The sequence below is a fragment of the Alternaria ventricosa genome, assembly GCF_023758065.1.
Source record: "Alternaria ventricosa strain BMP 2768 chromosome Unknown scaffold_9, whole genome shotgun sequence".
Taxonomy (NCBI): Eukaryota; Fungi; Ascomycota; class Dothideomycetes; order Pleosporales; family Pleosporaceae; genus Alternaria; species Alternaria ventricosa.
In genome coordinates this window covers 487,463-508,161 of record NW_026055689.1, presented here as the reverse complement: position 1 = coordinate 508,161, position 20,699 = coordinate 487,463, and the positions used below count along the sequence as shown (strand labels likewise).

General features: G+C 53.2%; 6 protein-coding genes across 6 annotated transcripts; 3 read left to right on the top strand and 3 right to left on the bottom strand.

Moving 5' to 3' along the window:
* Positions 1 to 1,134: 1,134 nt before the first annotated feature.
* Positions 1,135 to 1,723, top strand: J4E93_005830 (uncharacterized protein; the record flags this gene model as incomplete). The annotated part of the gene is made up of 2 exons (XM_049343749.1): positions 1,135 to 1,189; positions 1,293 to 1,723. The coding sequence occupies 2 exons, from the start codon at positions 1,135 to 1,137 to the stop codon at positions 1,721 to 1,723; spliced, it is 486 nt and encodes a 161-aa protein (XP_049198982.1).
* A 513-nt stretch (positions 1,724 to 2,236) lies between these two features.
* On the bottom strand, positions 2,237 to 4,331 carry J4E93_005829 (uncharacterized protein; the record flags this gene model as incomplete). The annotated part of the gene is made up of 2 exons (XM_049343748.1): positions 2,237 to 3,614; positions 3,667 to 4,331. 2 exons carry the CDS (start codon positions 4,329 to 4,331, stop codon positions 2,237 to 2,239), a joined length of 2,043 nt encoding a protein of 680 aa, XP_049198981.1.
* Positions 4,332 to 5,020: 689 nt separating this feature from the next.
* On the top strand, positions 5,021 to 6,832 carry J4E93_005828 (uncharacterized protein; the record flags this gene model as incomplete). Its single annotated transcript, XM_049343747.1, has 1 exon — positions 5,021 to 6,832. The coding sequence occupies one exon, from the start codon at positions 5,021 to 5,023 to the stop codon at positions 6,830 to 6,832; it is 1,812 nt and encodes a 603-aa protein (XP_049198980.1).
* Positions 6,833 to 11,494: 4,662 nt separating this feature from the next.
* J4E93_005827 (uncharacterized protein) lies at positions 11,495 to 12,397 on the top strand (the record flags this gene model as incomplete). Its single annotated transcript, XM_049343746.1, has 4 exons — positions 11,495 to 11,630; positions 11,681 to 11,947; positions 12,012 to 12,224; positions 12,276 to 12,397. 4 exons carry the CDS (start codon positions 11,495 to 11,497, stop codon positions 12,395 to 12,397), a joined length of 738 nt encoding a protein of 245 aa, XP_049198979.1.
* Positions 12,398 to 12,736: 339 nt separating this feature from the next.
* J4E93_005826 (uncharacterized protein) lies at positions 12,737 to 13,642 on the bottom strand (the record flags this gene model as incomplete). Its single annotated transcript, XM_049343745.1, has 3 exons — positions 12,737 to 13,260; positions 13,330 to 13,564; positions 13,613 to 13,642. 3 exons carry the CDS (start codon positions 13,640 to 13,642, stop codon positions 12,737 to 12,739), a joined length of 789 nt encoding a protein of 262 aa, XP_049198978.1.
* A 330-nt stretch (positions 13,643 to 13,972) lies between these two features.
* J4E93_005825 (uncharacterized protein) lies at positions 13,973 to 19,590 on the bottom strand (the record flags this gene model as incomplete). Its single annotated transcript, XM_049343744.1, has 4 exons — positions 13,973 to 14,728; positions 14,872 to 15,336; positions 16,040 to 16,422; positions 16,815 to 19,590. The coding sequence occupies 4 exons, from the start codon at positions 19,588 to 19,590 to the stop codon at positions 13,973 to 13,975; spliced, it is 4,380 nt and encodes a 1,459-aa protein (XP_049198977.1).
* Between the last annotated feature and the right edge of the window lie 1,109 nt (positions 19,591 to 20,699).

The following is a 20,699-nucleotide window of genomic DNA, read 5'->3' as shown; positions in this document are numbered from 1 at the left end:
CTCGTCCATGGCAGGGTCCGGAGATGCCTGTCCGCAGTGCTGGGAGCAGCGAAGACGGGTTGGTGGCCAGCCAGACAGGCACGAGCCGGAACCCAGGGAAATGGTTGGAGCAGAAGATACCGAAGGGCGTCACACTGGACTGCATGAGGGCAGCATAAGCGTGGGAGCTGGTGGGGGTAGTGGTCCGAGGCGGAATCGAGCGTCGTCGCGGCGGCGAGCGAGGACAGCCGGAAAGGGAATGAATAATAGCTCCTTGTCCACGGCCACTTGCTGGAGATCAGGGCTCGTCGGACTGATGGTGTCGGTCGAGGCGGTTAGGGGGGCTGCGATGGTGTTCTGGCGGAGAAGCGCGGTCGGTCGCGGGGTCAGGACACTCAGCAGCACGGCGAAGGTGTTGTATCACAGCGTGCAGGGCGCGCACCAGGGACTCTGGCCAGCGTCTACACGGGGGCAATTGCGCGTTTTCTAGTGGGCAATTCATCCCTTAAATGCCTGTACGTCATCCAGAGGCCGGGCAGGCAGGCAGAGAGGCTGCAGGCGGCGCGCTGGTCTCGCGTGCCCCGCCGGCTCTCGCTGCAGCGCCCTGGGACCGCAGACGGCCAGTGTCTGGCGCGCGCCGGCGAGATCTCTGCCTTGTCTGGCAGGGCGCCGGGGGCTTGATTGCAGTTTTTGTGCAGATATGCGCAGCGGTGCAGAGGGTGGCAGGCACCCCGGACAAAGCTCCTCTTGCAGGCGGGGCTTGGCGACAGGCGTGACGCTTCCGCGAGCCCTTAGTTTCCACGTAAAAAGTCCCTGACCCGAACCACCTACTAAAACATCCATCCACCATGCCGAACTTCTTTGCTGCTCGCAGGCTCCTCCAACATCCTCAGCCCCGTCATCCGCGGGACTGAGCCTTGCTCAGCCCTTTTGCCTACCACTCCCGCCCCCTTTACTCTTGCTCCCCACCACTGCCCTGTGAAGCCTCCCACACACTCGCTGTCGGCTCGGCTTCATTTCATTTCACCGCCTGGCTCGCCTCTGCTCTTCCGACCAAGCCCCTCCTTGAATCTTGTGGCTGTCGCGTCGAGCGAGTCGCATACAAGCGGTGCCACTTGATATTATCGCGTCTCTCACAGACACCTCAGCGCCGACATGGCCGCTACCCAGCAGCTGTCGATGCAGTCGCGCACCGGTCGCGTGAACCAACGTAAGTCTGCTCACGAGACCCCACAACGAATCCCAAAAACCTGAACCTGCTCCGCGAATCTCTCCCTACTCACCGCTTTTAACTTTCGGCTGATTGGCGGCAGGCTATGGATCCCAAGGCGAGCGCCTAGTCGCCGGCGTTGTCCCGCTTTCTGCCGACAAGTACTACGTGCTCCTCATCCAGTCCACCAAGCGGAACGGATGGGTGCTCCCCAAGGGCGGCTGGGAGACGGACGAAGCGACTGCCCAAGATGCCGCCAAACGCGAAGCCTGGGAAGAGGCTGGCATAATATGCAAGATCAACTACGACCTCGGCCTCATCCCTGAGAAGCGCAGACCCGACCAGCTCACCTCTCAGGCCCCAAAGGCCTCGTACCATTTCTTCGAAGCGACCGTCGAAAAGCAGGAAGCTCAGTGGCCTGAGCAGCACAAGCGGAATCGGAATTGGTTCAGCTATACCCAAGCGCGACAGGCCTTGGCGGAAAGACCCGAGCTGCTCGACGCGCTGGACCGGTGTACCATGCACCGATCATAGATGGGCTACGGGTGCTTGCAGGTGCGCAAAGTCGCACACAAGCACCGAGAGGAGTCCCGGACACGACCTGGGACCTCGCAGGTCTTTGCATTTTGTTCTTCTTCTAATACTGCATCATCACGGCATCTCAAAAGCGTCGAGGGAACTGTAGACATTGGGCATTGTATTGTCTACTCTACATTTGGCGTTGTGGTCGCTTTTCGAAAGGTAGAATGATGCATTCCGGCTCTAGATATCAGAGCGCTGAACCAGTTGGTTCGCAACAATGCAATGCAGCCTTACCAGGCAATCTCCTCTCTATCAGTGCGGTGGTGTGTCCACAGTTGTCGATTCAAAAGCAATATGGCGTCTCTTGACAACTAACACCAGTCACCTTTCGTCCAAGCAACTCTCGAAACAGTCGGATGCTTACACTTGTGTCAAGCGACAGTTACTGAGGCCAAAGAAACTGTCATTTCATGTTGCATTACGTTCATATGTCACATCGCATACTCTACGATGCCAGCTCAACTATCAATAGGCCGTTCTCCCCGTCTTGACAGTCTTCAACACACCCTCATCCGCCAACTTCTCAATCATGTTGTAAAGCACAAAATCGCATCCCCTTTTCACCACCATATTGATGGTAACAGGGACCATCTCCTCATGGAACGTAACTTCACTCCGGTACGGCACCTGGCCAATCGGGATCGTGAAATCTGCACACCCGAATATCGGACATATGCCCGCGCCAGTGATCTTCGCCGTGGGTGGTGTGACAGCTAGGTAAGAAGCATAAGGCGAGTCGTTGAGCTCCCTTTCGCGGTATGAAGGTAGACCGCCGGTGCCGATGTCGTAGAGCATCACAGACTCTGAACACGATTCGGGAGTGCTGTATTGGAGTTCCTTCTCGTACCACTCTACGGCTGTGTTCTTGGTTACGAGTGCTTCATCGTAGGTGGTCTGGTTAGTTCGCGATTCGTCAAAGGCGAACCACCCGAGTCGTCTTGCAGGGTCAATCGGCGGGAAGCGGCCGTCGAAGAGTGCGGCCCAAGCGGTTATCAGGGGTTTCCCGACGACTTGCCATGAAGACCATCCGTTGATTGCGCTGGTCGCTTGCCCCATCCTGGTGAAGTTGCTCGCAATGGGGTCAGAGAAATTCTGGACTGTGGCGGTGAAGTTGAACTCCTTGACGGTCATGTTGAAGATCCTGGACACATTCGCAATGAAATCTTGTAAGATGGGTTCTGCGGCCGAGTTGTTGAGCGGGAGGTAGTCTGTGGGGTAGAGAATGGTCTTGGGGAATGCGTTTGTGTCTGGGACGGAAAGCGGTGAGAGACCAGTGATAGATGAGTTCTGGTAGAGGCTGGGTGTGTACCAAGACTTGCTGAACCTGATCCATTTGTAGGGGTCGCGAGAGAAGACTCCTGCGGTATCGGTTGCTGCTCCCAATGGGATGACACGCTCGAGTGATATCAGGCCTTGACTGGGGCGTTGTCCATACACACCAGCTACTGCAGCCGGTCGCCTCATCGAGGAGCCAGTGTCGCTTCCAATAGCATAGTCAAGCCAATCGTACGCGGCAACGGAGCAGCCACCACCAGAAGAAGAAGCTGAGCACGTGAGCCATCCATCGCCTCTCGGGTTGAACGGGTAGTGCTCGTCTTGCCATTCCCAAGGATTGGCACCGGAAGCGAATTGAGCGAGCTTCTGTTTTCCAACGACAACACCTCCGAGATCGAGGATCTGCTGCACTGAAGGCGCTGTGCCGTTGGAAACGGGCGTGATGCGAGCCCATGCCTGACTGCCACCGGAAGTTTGCAAGCCCTTGACATCGTACAAATCTTTGATTGCAACGCGCTCTCCAGCCAAGGGCCTGTCATCTCCCCAGTAGTAGATGCGTGAAGGAACACTGCGATCTTCATTAGCTTGATACCCCCCCACTTTGGTGGCTGGCTACTTACGGAATCATGGGATCCCAGAACTTGGGCAGGAAAACACCGAGCGGGTTGTGGTTTTCCTGTCCATCATTCGCATCGTAGGCTCCGAACAGGAATGTGCGGTAGGTATCCGGGTAGAGCCGATATACACTCGCAAAGCTTACAGAGCCATCTTCGACCGATGCGAGGTATGGGCCAGCTGGAATGTCGATAGCCGATTCAATCACCATCTTGCTCATTGAGGCGTCTGCAGTCACCGAAGCATCCACGAAAAGCATACTCGTGTTCAAAGACGCAAGAAAGTCGACAGCCGAGGCATCCAATGTCGACTTAACGCCGGAGGAGAGGTACAGTCCGTCGAGGAAATCATGACTGAAGACATCGTCGCTGTCGAGATATGACGATACAACGCTTTCTAGGACATCCTTCGTGATGGTCGTCTCGTTCGTCTTGATGACGGTGATAGGGATCGATGTAGCAGAGCCGGCCGGGGTTGTGCAGCCAGCACTCGCTTTGGGATGTTTGGTATTCGCCAGGTAAGAAACATTCCCAAGCTCAAAGACAGCATCACCGTAGGGGTTTTCTAGAACGAAGCTGTAAGGGTTCCTCTTGACAACAGGAGCGGCCAACGCGGAGATAGACGCAAGACTCGCAGTCAGCAGTCCGGAGAGGAGGAAACGGCCCGCCATGATGAGCGGTCGGTGGAGAGCACACCTGCAGAATCTGCGGCCGTCATTGTTGCTTTTATATACATTCCGGCGGAACCGTGGCTCAGGCTGGTACGATACCCCAGATAACGAGGCCTACAGAGATGCCTCTTTGGTTCATGGTATGAGTACCACGCTGTTACCGAAGCTACTAGTGACTTGGCGAATGCGGGCTCAGCCCGCATCTCCACAATCGATGCCTAACCGGATGCAAAACGCCGACCTTTTGCTTATCGCATATCGGATGGTAGTCACAGTCATCAGACTGGCACTTGTTAGCAATCTCTCCGGCGTGTGTTGAGGTGCGCAAGGCTTCTCGTCGGCTGAGGCGCGCCGATTGCTACCATCTAGGTACGCCTCCGGGGATAAGGCGACCACGGGAGCGACCAACGATGCAGTTCTCACAATGCCGATCGAATTATTGCGATTAGATTCAAGTCGCTAATATGGCGCTCCAGTATGCAGTCGATGGCGACTATCGCGAGCTTTGTGGTGTTGGTGCTACTTCCGTGCATGAGTGATGGGGTCCGAACGTGACTTCTCCACAATGACTTCATCGGAAAGCTGTGTCTTTTGTTCCATCCGCAATATTGTTGTGCGGACACGAGCGACAGCGCGTCTGAGACACAGCATAACGAACAAACATCACAACCTCTGTGACAGGAATGACGATGAACGTCACCATCCCGGACCCGCTTACGGTCCTACCTCCGGAGATCGTGCTCCGCATCCTCGACTTCACGCCCGTCTCGGCTCTAGGATCGCTTACTGCCGTGTCGCCCGCCTGGCACCAATTCATCGACGGAACGCATCAAGAAGCCATTTATTCGTCACCGACCAAGACATCGCAACCGCACAAGACCTCACAGCCAGCTGGCGGCGCACGCGACTTCTCGTTTGTCAACGACTACACCAGCTTCTCCAAGCTCTTTGATGGCATCACATCATGGAAAGAGCTGTGCAAACGACAAACACTGCTCGAGCGCAATTGGAACTCACCGCAACCGACCACTCGCGAGTCTATCTTGCAGGTTGGCAATCATGCGGTGTGGCGATTCAAGGCTGACTTTAAGCGTCGCATCTTCATCTCGACATCTCATGCAGGCGGCTTGTACGTATCGGACATGGATACGGGTCGCATTCTGTGGCAGCTACCTTCAGCCCTAGACACGACTGAAGACCACGCCGTCAGACCGTATGCGCATCTGGAGTACCAAGATGGAATGGCTGCCTTTGATCGCGAAGGAGATGCAGTTGAAGTATGGCGGACAGATCAAGAGGGTACCGCAAGAGGAGAGTTCCAGCGAGTTGCTGTTCTGGACCACGATTGCCAAACAAGAGGGTTCCAGCTCTCGTACTGGACACTGGTTGTGGTCTCAGTAGAGGGCCAGGGCTTCGTATACGACATGAAGCAGAACCCGCCAAGACTGACTACGCATCTGGAGATCGAGCAAGATGCAGTTGGTCATCTAGATCAGAACGAGGACGTGGTTGTGTACTCCATGGGAACGCGTGGCTACCATGTCTATGACAAGAAGTCTGGGCAGGCCTTGGGCATCCTACAACCATCGCAATGTACAGAGAAGTACCATGTTGAGCCCTTACCACCCACCGATCCACCATCCTCCAATGCAGCATTGGCTGCTTTGCGTTATGGTCGGCCATCACGACGCATCTTCCCTCCTTCAGCACCTCGCAAAAGCCGCCTGACGCCTATACATCTCGGCAAGGGCCCTCTTCCAAACGCATCTCGCGACCCAAACGAGGAAGACGAGTGGGGTGCCGGTATGCTAGACCGCAGCAGCAATCTCTTTGTAGGCTTCTCACGTCTGGGTCGTGTCTTTGTCTGCACCGATCTCCGCAAGGCATTAGAAGACGGGTCGAAGAACTTAGCAAGTGTTAGTCAGATCCTGGAGTGCGAGTCTGATGGTTCAACTTTCGATTTGGGTGGTTGGCTTTCTGCACGGAACCATCGCATTATGTTCGAGATTCAGAACAGAGTGTATATCGTTGCGCTTAACAAGGAAAATTGCATTAGTGTCGGAGACGAGGCTGAGAAAGTGGGACCTTCATACTCCTTCCTCACGAGCTCGGCGCCGCAGCTCGCGGTGCCAGTCAGTTTCATGGCGCTATTCGACGATGCTATCATGACAACATACGCGGTACGTCCGCTGCTCAAAGTTCAAGACAATTCAACGGCTGACAAAAAGCAGACACTCGGCCAGCGACGGGAAGAAGGAGGCAATGGACGCATCTTTCCGACAAAAGCAATTCGCATCATCAGCCTTGCGCCCAGCCTTGACAATGGCGATAACGCGACTACCGAAGTCGAAGACCCAATACTCGCCAATTTGTCGCAGCATATCGAAAGACCGCAAGACGAGTTGTTGCGCTTGCTGTTGATGTTCGATGAGGAGCCGAGTGATGATGACGATGTTACTGGGCTGGAGGATGAGTGGGTTGACGAGGAGGAGACGAACTGAGTCAATACATCTCCGCTGCTATAGTACCAATTAGTCTAAGATACGAAGTTCTGTGCTCACCAAGTTCCTCGCAGACTCATCCAGCTATGTTCTCCAATCACGTGAAGGCACTTCAAGGGTGAGCGATCCAAAAGGCTAACTGTCGGCAATGGACGACCGGCCCAGCAGTAAATATCTTTCTATCGGGCCGACAGAAGACCTACTATCGTTCTATTGGCCCTGAAAGCTGATGCAAGCTATCGAATGCTGCCCACCTGGACAGTCAATCAGAGCATGGGTGCGAGGTGCAGCTGGCCAGTCAAGTTGCGATGTGCGATGGCTGCGCCTCGCGCATCACATTCAGCCTCCTCCTCCTCCACCACCTCCTGTAAGCCGAGCTCAGGCATCGAATCTGCCACTGGCCGCTGAGTTGGCAACATTACATATAAGGAAGAAAGGATCGCGATAGCTGCAAATGTTCAAGTAGAAACGCAAATCTCATCACCCCCTGTCCTTAGACGGGTATTACATCCTCACGGACGTCTTTATCGCGATCCGAATGCGTCTACACATATACTCGACTTTACGACATTGTTCCTCCAGCTCAACTGCTCCCTATCGCTCTCTAGCACATCTAGCCCTCCATTGTCTTTTGGATTACATGAGAGTCGTGTTTGTATACTTGTAGAGCACGTCCAGATATGCCGTTCGTCCAACTTCTACCCTTCGTTTTCGCATACTTCTCTATGACCGCATTCGCTCGGCCTTCGCCCTCTTTATTTGAACGAGAGCATCTCACAAATTCGCCTATCAAGACACAAAGTCTATCTGTGGAGGCGATCGTCGGTGTAATCGCGATAGCCGTAGCTGTATTGGGTATAGCGCTTCCCTTCATCTGGCCTAGCTTGAGGGCAAGGCTAGATTCCCGTCGCCATTCTCGCTCCCGTCCCAGCTCCACTGGTATGTTCTTTCCACGATCGTACAAGACGCGACAAGATGTTGACGAAGCCTAGCACACTCGCGAGTTCCGCTCGTGAACGGTTCACAGCAACATGCGATGCCACAAGTCTCGACTGAATCCTCGACAGCCGCCGACGCAGGTGGAGCTGGGATAACTCGACCACAACGCGTGCGATCCGATTACTGCGAACAACAGCGCGAGCTGATGCGGCGCGCTTCTACATGCTGAGGGCATTGGTACAGCGAAAATATCCATATACAGTCTGGATACGATCCGTAAGGCCTTTGTTGGCGCAGGCAGTTGGCGGGCAAGTGTCGTTCAAAGGGAGTTGTTGTGTAATTGCGTCTTGCGACTCTTGGGCGTATTTCCGCTGCAGATTACAATCTTCCTTCATCTTCTATCTACAGCTTTGATCCGTTCGATCTGAGTCTTTCTAGGTACCTAGGTATCAATCAAGATCATGTACTAACACTCTTCCATGGCTCTTTTTGGCTGACAAGTCCGTTGACCCCATTCACCAAGGCAGCTACAAGGGCGTCTTGACGTTACACACAGAATGCGCATTATGATATCCGAGCTGTAGAATGAAATGTGCAGACAGATTCCTCGCATGATGTCTTTTCCTCCAACTGTGGTGATGCAGTGTGTTGAAACCGACGAGCCGATAGGCTAGATTTTAAGAGCGGCGGATAACGTTTGACCAGCTTTGCAAGGGTAGGGTGCACGGTGGTTGAATCGCACCTGGGCAATTGCTCCGCCTCAATCCGCCAAGCGGTGCTAGATATATACAGTGCGTGCAGCTCGTGAATTTTGACAAGACGGCAGAGCCCTCAGATTAGCACTCGCGGCGCAAACGTCTATTTACACTTGCTGAACTCGATTAGCTACCTTTCATTGGTCTTGCATCTGTCCTTCAGAATGTATTCATACTACACCCCATTACTGCTGGGCATGCACATTATCTTCTCTACCCGCGCAGCCGCCATACCATACGCTGCAAAGCGAGACCCCACTGCGGGGGAAGCTGTCCAATCACATACCCTGTCGACTGAAGCAATGCTAACGCTTATCGGCGTTTGTGTAGCTGTACTCGGACTCGGACTCACTCTAGTGCTATCGTGGCCTAGCTTAAAGATCACATGGGGGCGTTGCACATCCCGACGTTCTCATGCTCCTTCCCTTTCAACAGGTACCTCCGCACATCGACGTTGGCATCGACCTGCGGCCACTAATTATACATAGCGGATTCCGCGTTTCCCCTCGTCCGAAGACATGGAAACCTTGCTGCCCCTGCCTACTCAGATGAACCCTGGACCCGCAACTTGACCGGCGACGAGATTCCACAACCACAACGAGTCCAATCGTGCTACACCGAGCAACAACGCGCATTGATGCGGCGCGCACGCACTATGTGAAGGCTCGCATATTGTTCGAAGGCTGGACCGATAGCCGGCAACTGGTGGGCTCGATGGTTGATTCGGAGTACCTCCAAGAGACCTCGGGAGGCCTAGAAGTAAGATAACTGGTTCTTTGCGAGCGTCGTCGTTGGGTTTGGTTACGCGCTTATCTAGGAGAGATGTTTACATTGCCTGTCAGCGCTCTTCTCTTATTTTGTACGAGATACTTTGCTTTCCTTTGCTTTATACACCTACGTTACGAACTCGCCATGTCGGCGCGAACCATGTAGACCATACTCCTGTCATATATCTCTATCGGAATATATTCATATCTATTCATATCTAAATTTTCTTCTAGCTTGTGTACTGTTATAGTATCGTCGCAACGCGGTTGTTGAGGTTGTAGCGGAATAGGGCTAGGGAAGGGCAAAAAGAACAACAAGTGTTACACACTTTCCGCGAACGAGACGCAGCGAGAATGCGCAAAGGGAAAAAGGAAGTTAACATCGCCTGCCTAAGCTGCTGCTCTTAGGTATCTAGACAAAGAAAAGAAGTGGCGGTGGCAGCTGCAAAAAAAAAAAGGGCAAAAAACAAGACAAGGTAACTACGAACCAATCTAAACCCAACTTTGCCCCAGGGAAATGGATCCCCTAGACACAAAGCAGATTCGAACCGGCGCACTTCCTAAACGAGAACGGACTGGGACAACGGACATGGAACAAATGTTGTATAGGCAGGTCGGAGACCACTATACCGAGTCTTGTAGGAGTTATCTCAAATAATAGACTTTATATAGATGGTTTCAACTCCAATATGTCAGTATTTTGGCTGTTCGAATCGCGATATACAGTGTGTGGGTGGGCAGTGAAGCCAGTGAAGGCGGGAGTGAGTGGGCGGTGCGGGGGCGGGTTCAGTGAAGGGTTGTGTGAGTGAGTGAGTGCAAGCACGCAATCGAGAGTCAGTCCGGTCTTTCACTATCTGATGATAGCGGAGATAGTGAGACAAACCGTGGCGAACAGGTTGTCAAACTGGCCTCTCCAGGACCCTACTTCGATACGTGTGTTACTCGATCCATTAACTCTGGTAAACACTCACAACTACAGGATTTGTACAGTCGCAGTCGAAAGATCTACAAGAGCCAAGCCCTAGGCGCACCATGATTCGCAAAGTGGAAAGTCGAGACCTTCGCCAATTGTTGAGTAGACATTGTCACGATCGAAACGCTCGCGAACCCAACGCAGCAGACTTCGCCTTCCATTTTTACACAGCCGTTGAATACTATTGCCTTGATATATCTATTCTCATCGACGGGTCACAAAACGAAGGTTTGTAGCTGCCCGCGCATTCTTTCCGTCGTAGGAGAGCATAAGGTCATTTATAAGAGTACCGTTCGTGATAAGGATAGACAGTCCGGTCGGCAGCCGAGTAGCAAGTGACATGGATGTATTCAGGATTGTTGCTGGGATGGAACCGACGTAGAAGAGATCTAAGCCGGGCGTGTTTCAGTGATGCCTGCGGCATCGGGAATCGTCGAGCGCATAGGTAATCTGGTCCTTGATGACTACTGACGCAACGCCGGTACGAACAACTAGTAGAAAAACTTGGCCGATAAGATACCTGATGCCAAAATGCTTGACAGATCATTTAACAGTGCCCAAGTCACGATACTTTCACAACTGTCACTAGACGCTCTTTTTGAGTGTCTTCACTGCTTCGTCATGACTGTATTCGAGCGTGACAACCTAACAAAGGGAGCACTTTTATAGACGGTCTCCTGGAGGCGGTATGAAGAAGCTGCTGGAGTTCATGTTGGATTACACTGGGCATACATACCTAGGTACGTTCACATCGCGACCAAATGTAGGCAGAGCCAACGAATGACGTCATCGAAGCCAGTCCTGGAGTGCAAAGTCGCGCGCAACGCAGATACATGCAGGAATTTACTAGAGATGTAGAACATCAGCTCCGTGTCGAATACACGGTACGGGGTACTGTACATGCCACGACACACAGTATTGATGGGTTACCAGGTGGCCGGTCCGCTGATGTACATGGCGGCGCGAGCCGGAAATCATCCAAGATTGACGACGCGCTTTGCCATTGGCTAGCGGGACACTACTGTTTCGGTGTATCAACAACATGCGATGCATGTGAAATTTTGGGATGACGAGTCGGTGACGGTGTACTTGGGCATGATTCAAAAGTTGGTTAATGCTGTTTCAGATGGCGTGATGTCATTGAAGTTGGAAATAGCGTTCCTTTTATTCGCTCTTCCCTTCACGGTCTCAGCATCCACGCAAACCTATTTCCCGCATTAGTGAAAACATGTCTGAAGTGAGGAGGCATTCCGAGCGACTCACCAACGGAGATGATGGAGTGGTGAGCTCAATTCGTGACGTGCCTGTCACCGAGCAACGAAGACCGTACGTGAGCACAAAAGGCTCAAAGCTTCAACACACCGGTATGTTTCCGCTTATAGGAGATCCAACATCCAAAGGCTAACGTGAGCAGGTACCGCCCGTGCAAATCTCGCTCCATCAGCAGAGTCGCCTCAAGGTACCAAAGGCTGGGCGGAGCAGCATTCTCACCAGACTGTTCTGCAACAACATTGCGACTTCTTTGATCGCGATCACGATGGGATCCTATGGCCACAAGACACATTCGTAGGCTTCTATCGTCTCGGATTCGGTGTCATTCTATCCATGATCGCGGTGTTCGTGATTCATGCGAACTTCTCATACCCTACATGCGAGGGTTGGCTGCCTGACCCGTTCTTTCGTAAGGAATCCAAGCCACGGACTGCATTTGAGACAAACCCTGACTTATTGCGCTAATCTTCTAGGTCTTTTTCTTAAGAATGTGCATAGGGACAAGCATGGCAGTGATACCGGGACATACGACCACGAAGGGCGCTTTCTGCCACAGAAGTTCGAGGACATATTCGCGAAGTATGCTGAGGGGAGGGACTACCTAACGATCTGGGACGTAAAGAACGTGCTCGCAGGGCAACGGTGCATTGCTGATCCGATTGGATGGGGTGGTGCCTTTTTTGAATGTAAGCCGTGTTACCAGTGCGCTCTGTCGGAATTGATGCTGACGAACTCAGGGATTGCCACGTACATAATGCTTTGGCCTGAAGATGGCCGAATGATGAAGGAAGATATCCGTGGCATTTACGACGGTAGTATATTCTACACTCTTGCTGCGAGACGAGAGAAGGGCTCGTGAATGGAAGTTGCTCGATACGTGATACATTGCATGAGGCTGAGGCATTCCGCTGAACATAAGCCCCTGGCCTCTTGGTTGACCGTTGGCGCGGAGGATACGTACTGATTGTTAGCCATATAGAAGATAGACAGAGACCGATGTAGTAGATGTAGTAGATGAAGTGCGAAGAGAAGTCTGCAGCGCGAAGAAATGTCGTCTTGATCTAGAGCGCACCGAGTGCTGTCATATCATCTGTGAAGCTTGTCGGTAGCACGCGTCAATATGGTGACCGTGTCCTGCGCCAGATGTCCATTGTATTCCGCAAAGTCTTCATCGCGTACACGTATATGGCATGTATTTTTACAACTTGGCGCCGACGACACTACCGCCGTCCAGCGCGATAGTAGCACCGTTGACATATGATCCGGCTCGGCTCGATAGCCAAATACATGTACCCGCAACATCCTCCGGGCTGCCAATGCGTCCTAATGGTATCCCGCTCTCGATAACGTCCTTAAACTTCTCCAATGTAGCCTTCATCATCTTGCTTTGGAAGGGACCGCACGCGATCGTGTTGCTGGTGATGCCTCGCTTGCCGAGGTGGCTTGCTAGCACTCTGCTCATGTGGTGGAGACCAGCTTTGGAGGCGGAATAGGCAAATGTCTCGAGGGCGGGGACGCGCAGACCGTCGACGCTACCGATGTTGATGATGCGGGCGGGAGATGTAGGGGTCGAGGCGGCTTCGAGGAGTGGGGTGACGGCTTGGGTGAGCTGGAAGACGCGCTTTAGGTTGAGGTTGAGGACGCGGTCCCATGCGGCGGAGGGATAGTTGTCGTAGGACTCGCCCCAGTTGCTTCCGCTGTTGTTGACGATGACATCAAGCTCTGTACATTGTTAGCGACTGCTCATTATTTCGCGACAGTGGCGTAGATGACAGCTCATGGGTGACTTACTGCCTGCTCTCTTCTTCAGCTCGTCGGCTATGTTCTTCGCTGCATCTTCCTTGTATAGATCGGCGGCGATAAAGTCGGCCTTGCCCTTCCCGAGCGCGTTCAGTTCCTTGCACGCTTGTTCACAGGCCTTTGCGTCGCGCGAGGAGATGTAGACCGTAGCGCCATTCTGAATGAAACCCTCGCTGATCATGCGGCCAATGCCTTTGGCGCCGCCTGTGACAAGGACGACTTTGCCCTTGATGAGAGTCAGTAAAATGATCAGATGGAAATTGCAGGTACGTACCTTGACATCGAAGAGTGAGCTGTTATCCATTTTGATGGTTAGTATAGGTCAAATGAGGAGTGCAAGCGTCGTAAGGAGAAATATGGATAGCCATCGCGACACACGGGTAGATGTTCGTCATCGGAACTTGCCCCGGATGTTGCAAGCTGGGGGTGAGCCGAGGCTCGGTGCATCGTTCTTCCGCACCGCTCTATGAACTCATGGCCTCACATGGACGAAACATCATGAAGCCTGATCGTCTTCAACACATTTTCAGTTTCTATCAGTATCTACATCTAGTTCGCTGATTGACCTCAGCGCATGCTCAGACTCCAGACATGTCTTCAGGAAGTACTCGTATGCGACAGGCTCATGTATGACCTAGGTCAACTTGGTGTTGATCATGGTTGTCATCGTCGCGAGACTGTCACCCAACTCATCAATTTCATCATCCCGAATCCTAAGGATGGCATCGAACAGCTGGTCCCTGGTGACGTAGAACGTGCTCTCGTCAGCCACGGGACGATGTTTCTCGTGTACCGTCCTGGGATGAGGAAGTGATGCATCGACGGGCCGCATGAGTGGCATGACGATACCATGCACATCATCCCATCCCACACGCGAGAGACTAGGATGATTCTCTTTGGGGTAGGGATCGAAGCCATCTTCTTCCTCCTCTTCCTCATCATCTTCTTCCATCTCGTCTTCGTTCTCAAGGGCTGCAGCGGTGAGCTCCACCTGCTTCTTCGCTTCCGTCACCTCCCTATCCGCCTCAGCCAACTCCAGGTCAGACTGATTGACCTGGTTGTCGTAGTCGATCGCCTCTTGCTCCTCGCGCGCATATTTCTCTCGTCCGATAACCCACTGGAAGGCCAGCGTAGGACCATACCGCTCAAACGTCTCTTCGTCAAGGGTTTCGTCCCGTAGCGCCTTGACAAGGTCGTCGTGCTTGGGGAGGTCTTTCGTCTCAAGTTGCTTGTACAGATGTTTGATGCGGGCGATCATCTTGACCTTGTCGCGCTTGCCGAAGTAGTATAAGTCGAAGGGGCCGTTCTTCCAGAACTTGATGAAAGCCTCGCGTTGGGCGAAGATGTTGTCGGAGATGTCGTGCTGATAGACTAGTGACTCTATCCAGGCCTAATTCTTGTCAGCTGGAAATCAAGGTCATGGGATAGCCAACAGTGCCTCAGGGACTTTTTAAGTGATGCATGAAAGCCAACAACGGATTGAAGGTGTACAGGCCATCACATGAGGAAGGCGTTTGAGGATTTTGAACTTACCTTGATGAACTTGATGATGAAAGGCCCACACGCAGGCTTGCAGTACCGCTCATCGAATCCGGTTGCCCAAAGGAAGGACATGATGATGACGTTCCAGCGGATCTGGTAGCAATGCATAGTGAATGCATGAGTACTATCCACACCGTAGAACCAGATGGTCCGACTGATGTCAAGAGGCTGCGTCTTCTGTGCGACAAAGTTGTCGCTGGCGATGCTGTTGTACATGTAGAAGTAGAAGTCAAGCTGGATATCTTGAGGAACGACAGGTACAAGGCTACGCTCAGGGTGAAAGTAGATGTCGAAGAGACGGGGCAGGGGTACGGAGCGCGTGAGAATCTTAAAGGTTTTGATCTCGTAGTTGTGCTCAGCGTCGCGATGCTTGGCGGCAACACCGACGACGTCCCTTTCCCCTCCGGACTGGTTATCATCGGGTACATCCACAGTGACCTCGGGAGATCGCCCATGCTGATGTCGTTGTCGTTGAGGTCGTCCATGATGTCGTCGATGGCGTGTGTACGGGTGTCAATGTACGGACGTGGGTGTCGAGAGAAACAACAAGAAAGCGGGGATATCAGTCGTCAAAACAACAAAAAGGTCCGTGGGTGCAAAATCCGTAAGCGACGGAAAAACTGGATTTGCGGTCAGCCGATAGGTTTTTCCGCTGATACTGTTGTAGTGAAAGGAGAGGGTGGCGAGTTGCGTACCTACGACCCCTGTCTGCTCTGCAAACGGACGTCGGCGACATCGCTAGCGATATCAATGCAGCGCTTGTTTCGAGGGGGGGACTGGAAGATGGCGTAGTATATATGGATAGGTGTCAATATGGAAGTGCAGGTCGCTGGTCTATATACTTTTCGCGAGACACATTGAATGAGCAGTGGGTGTTTGCGACACAAACACAATTCCAGCTCTACAAACGGGCGTCAACGATATCGCCATATGCTATCTACGATGACGGCGTGTTCGATCATGTGGAAGGGTGCATGATGAGGTAAGACAGATGTAATTATAACAATAAGGAAGCTGAGACGGAAGATCGATCTCGTCGCCTCAGAACGTATACAACCAGAGACATAACAAAGACCGCGTATGTGACAGCGTGCAAAATAAATACGAAGTAACCAGATCATCCTTTAGGCTTCCAACATCCTCTGAGAGCGTGGGACACCATATATTCGTAGAATTGGGCAGCACGTGGATCCCCCTCCAACTCCTCCCTCTCCTCCTCCCTCTCGTAGCCCCCATCCTCTTCATCGTCATCTTCGTCCGCTTCGGCCGCACTACCCTCACACTCTTTCTCGTACATATCCCACAACTTCTCCTTTGTTTGCTTCAGCTCCCTCTCTAATGCCTCTACTTTCTGCTTCTCACTCTGCAGCTCCTTCTTCAAGGCCAACGCCTTGTTGTTCTCTGTTTCCATGTGTTCTATGAAGGTAAGTTGAGACCTTCTCACCCGAGAGATTCTATCGTCCCTTTCTTTGACGTCACGCTTGAGTTGTAAGTTCTCCTTAGCCAGGTTGCAGACGCGGCGTTCTTCGAATACGAGGATGGCTTGGACAATTTCATTGTGACGTTCGGCGGATATCGCATCGTGTATAAGTGCTCTGGAATGCGGGTTAGTTAAATTCGGGCAAAGAGCTCTGAGGGTGCGTAAAAGCTTACGTGTGGGGTACGCCATTGCGCATGTCATGGTCTTGGGATGGTTTCGCCACGGGCTCGAGGCGTGGCCTCTTGGAGGGATGCATTATGAGTGAGAATGCGGTTTGTGAAGACGTGCGAACGCAGAATTGAATTGAAAAAGGTCCATGACCCTATCCGGTACCAGAGACGAGATATGCAGGGCACCAACGAAGCGGTAATAATAGTAATAGTAATAACCATATTCTCATTCGGTCTACATATCCCGTTGCAATCATAACCTCATCATTCATAAGTATACCAACTCTTTTTCAGCTCCCGCATAGCATCCTCTGCTTCCTTCCACTTCCTAGTCCCCTTTTCCGCGTCGCCCATCCACGTCATAATGTGTTTTCTGTTTCTCATATACTTGGACTCCGCCCTCTTTCTCTCTCTCGCCTGGCTCTTCAGGTAAGAAAAGTCGTCGTACCTGACAGCTTCCTTCCAGACGTCACGCATCCTTGGACTCCACAGACAGCAGCTGGACCCGACATCGGGGTCTTCACCAGGGACTAGCTGGATCGACTTGTTGAACATGTGCGGTATGGACGATGACGTGGATCTGGACTGTGTGGCGGGCCAGATGAGCTCGTCGTAGCATTGCTCACAGACTGTAAACTCTGGTAGCGAAGGGATGAAGTGCCACGGTTTGCGGAACAAGATCTTGTACCTTTGGCACTCGCCTTTATAGGAATTCTCGCGCAGCAATAGGACGAAGCGGGTCAAATCAGGTAGTTGACCGGACAACTCAGCCTCAGCGTCTAGCTCGACGAGCAGATCCAAATACTTTGGGAAGCGGGTTGAGCTCGTACGCAAGCTGCATACGTGCCTGTCAACCTTCGGCATTTTAGCGAAGCAACCACGAAGAGAAGGCAATAAGGCCTCAAGCATCCTCCTATCGCTCGAGCATATAGCGAAGTTGGCCACATGGGTACCGTCGCGTGGGTTTGTAATGCCGTACCAGCTAATGCGGTCTTCTGCACCAGCCTCACGATCTCCAGGACACGGTTTGGCTACTGTGTCCATGACACCCGCAATCGCGTAGATCAGATCGAGCGATTTGCGACCTCGCTGAAGGGTCAACAGCCATGCAAGACGTGCCCATGGGCTACTGAAGTCACAGCTCCGCTCCATCGAGTAGTCGTTCAGCCATAACTGTTTGAATTCCACGTCGAAAGGTGTACCGGCGAAGACACCCTCGTAACAACTGGGGCAGATATTGAAGTTCTTGTTGTCTTGGAGCGCGTACCAATCATCGTAAGGCCCGGACTTATAAGGTCTTGGGCAATCTGGAAGTTTTCTGTCCATTGAAGCAGTCCTTCGAGATGATCTGTCACGGCGAGCGTCGTGAGAGCGGAAACTACCCGACCTAGACCTCCTTGGTCGCGACGGCTCCTCCAATGTCTCGGTGTCTTGCCTTCTAGCCCGGGAAGGTAGATCTCGCGTGTACGGGGAGCCGGGGACTGACGGGGAGGTCGCTCTCGGGATGTCTACGTAGCTTTGTCTTGGCGAACCGACGGTCGAGTGATCAAACTGATAGTGCTCTTCGGGTGGCATGAAGACATCGATGAGCTGGTCGTCGATGGGATATGGTAAAGAGTCGCCAGTCGATTGCCTTGCAGGAGACGGACTGTGCACATCGATACGAGGCCTCGGAAGTGGCATAGTGTCATGTCTGCCATATCGAGATGGTTGTCTTGACCGGTCGTCGGCAGGAGCTGGAGGATAGGTCGAGCGATAATCTGACTCGGATATGGGTACGCGACCGTGGCCTGGCGAAGAAGGCTGGAATGTAGAAGACAGCGGAGAGGTTGGACGAGGGCCACCGCGGGACGATGGTCGGGAGCCTGGAGGAGAGTCTCGCAATCGGGCGGAAAGCTGAGGCGAGGGTGCTCGATACAATGGTGAGCTTGGTCTTGACAGAGGGCGCGAGCTGTTAGCATAGACGGTATCTACGGGCACAGGCCTCGATCTCCGCGTGCTGTGTACCGAGGACGAAGACGACCGCGGCGACTCAACATTGGAATGCTCCTTGTACGAGCCTGACGAATCACCCTTACGTATCGTCGGCAGGGGACGCTGCCCGGAGTCGTGCCGACGCGGTTCGGGCCTGTCCTGTGTATCGCGCAGGTTTGTCCTTAGATCCTCCCTTTGTAGGTCGCTCTTCACGAAGCTGTAACGCGCGGGCTTTCGTTCGGTTCGCAGGTGGGTCGTGCTGTGCGCTTCAGAGTCGGAGTCGGAGTCGAATACGTATTCTTTCTTTGACGCCGGCGACGTGTAAGAATTGTGTCGGCTTTCAGTTGGCATCGGTCTCGACGGTCTGCTTGCACCCGACCTGGGATGGCTGCTGTGCGAAGGCGTAATGGGTTCTGGTGAGCGTACATAGTCTGCAGACGAGGGCGCGGTAGACTCCTTCTGGGGCTTGGAGTAACCATAGGGCGCCCTCACGCGCTCAGTAAAGACGGGAGGGTCTGGGACGTCGGTGTTGATGTGCGACATGCCCCCACGGTCAGCAAAGCTGCGCCGGCGCCGGTCCCGAAGCGTGGTGCCATCGTCATCGGTGCTGGATTCGGAAACGAGCACGTAGCGGTGGTCATGGTGTTGTGCGACGCTCGGCTGCTCAATCTCGTCGAGCAGGGAGTCTTGGTCGACGGTGCCCCGCGTGTTGCTCGGCGGCTCACCCTCGGCCTGCCCTGGCGACCCCACGGAGGACGGCGCCTCTTTTGCTAGCGCCTCCCTCTCGTCCTCGACGCTCGGTGACGGCGGCCATGTCTGCTCGCGCGTGTGCGACCTGTACGAATGCGGCGCGGGTCGTCGAGGTGGCAGGGGTGGAGAAGTGCGGGGCTCATAGGTGTAGGTGTTGTAGGACGAGCTGTAGGACGAAGTGTATGGATTGCTCTGGCGCATGTCTGCCAGCTGCTCGCGCGCCTCAGCTAGAGTCTTGTCGCTCCTCGCATAGCCATAGGGGTCCGTCTCTCTTGATGTATAGTGGGAGTCATGGCGCGGGCGGTGGTGGTACCGGCTGTCGTATTCGTAAGACATGTATGGGCGTACGTGAGCGAGGGTCAGGCGAGCAGTGAGAGACTAGGCAGTGGCTTTGGCGTGCATTCAGCTTGGGCAACTAGCTAGGGCGGCCTCAAGAGTAACAAGACGAAGATGGCGGAGAGGGCAGGTTTACATAGCGCGGCAACAACGGCCATGTTGGATGTACAAAGATGCTAGGTGACGCATGTAGCCGTCTGTGAATTGCGGGTCGCGGCTTCCTCGCGCCTTCGCCCTGCACCGTCCCCACCGCCGGTAAAGCCCTATTTGCTCGCTTCCCGTCCTCTGTTCAACGCCCACCGCCTGTTCGCACATCTTCGCCTTGCTGAGATATATGGGTTATTCCTTGGAAATATCGTCACGGCACAGTCGTCTTCATCGCATTTGCTGCTGTGAACATGCAGGTGCTGGTACCTGTACTAGCAAAGTATCGTATTAAGCATCATAGTTCCCTCTAGCACCTTCTGAACCCTTGTCCGAGCAAAAAATAGCAGCATTCGCCATGATGCTACTGTACAGTTGCACTATGACTTCATGGTACCTGGCCGATTCTTTTCTTATATAGATCCAATAGTTATATGCCATACTATGGCCATGGTTTATGATGCACCGACTGTAGATCTGCAGTTCTGGGAAGCCGCTACCCACCCACTGCAAATATAGAACAAGATCCTCCGAAAGCATCCCCCTTCACGTACAAGTATAAAATACCTGCAGCTACTTCGCGCTCACATCGACTTCCAAACCTCTCCTCTGCGCACAACCGGCAGCCTCCGGAACAGCGGTAAACGGCACTCAGCACAGCCACACGGTCTGCAGCCACCTTACTAGCCTCACCACGTGCCTCGCCAACTTTTCAACTCTATATCACCAGAGAACATGATACCACACTCACTATGCGACTACGGAACAAACGTCCCCAGGCGCAAAAAGCTGACTGTCATATTCAGCCGCCAACCGGTCACAATCTGCCTCGTGCCTCCATTTCTACTAGCTACACGATTAAATCCACCGGTACGCAGAACCACAAGCTCGCAACCAAGTGAAGCACTCACCGGATATGCGGCTCTGCTCGTACTCAGAAGACCATACTTTCTCGTAAGATCATG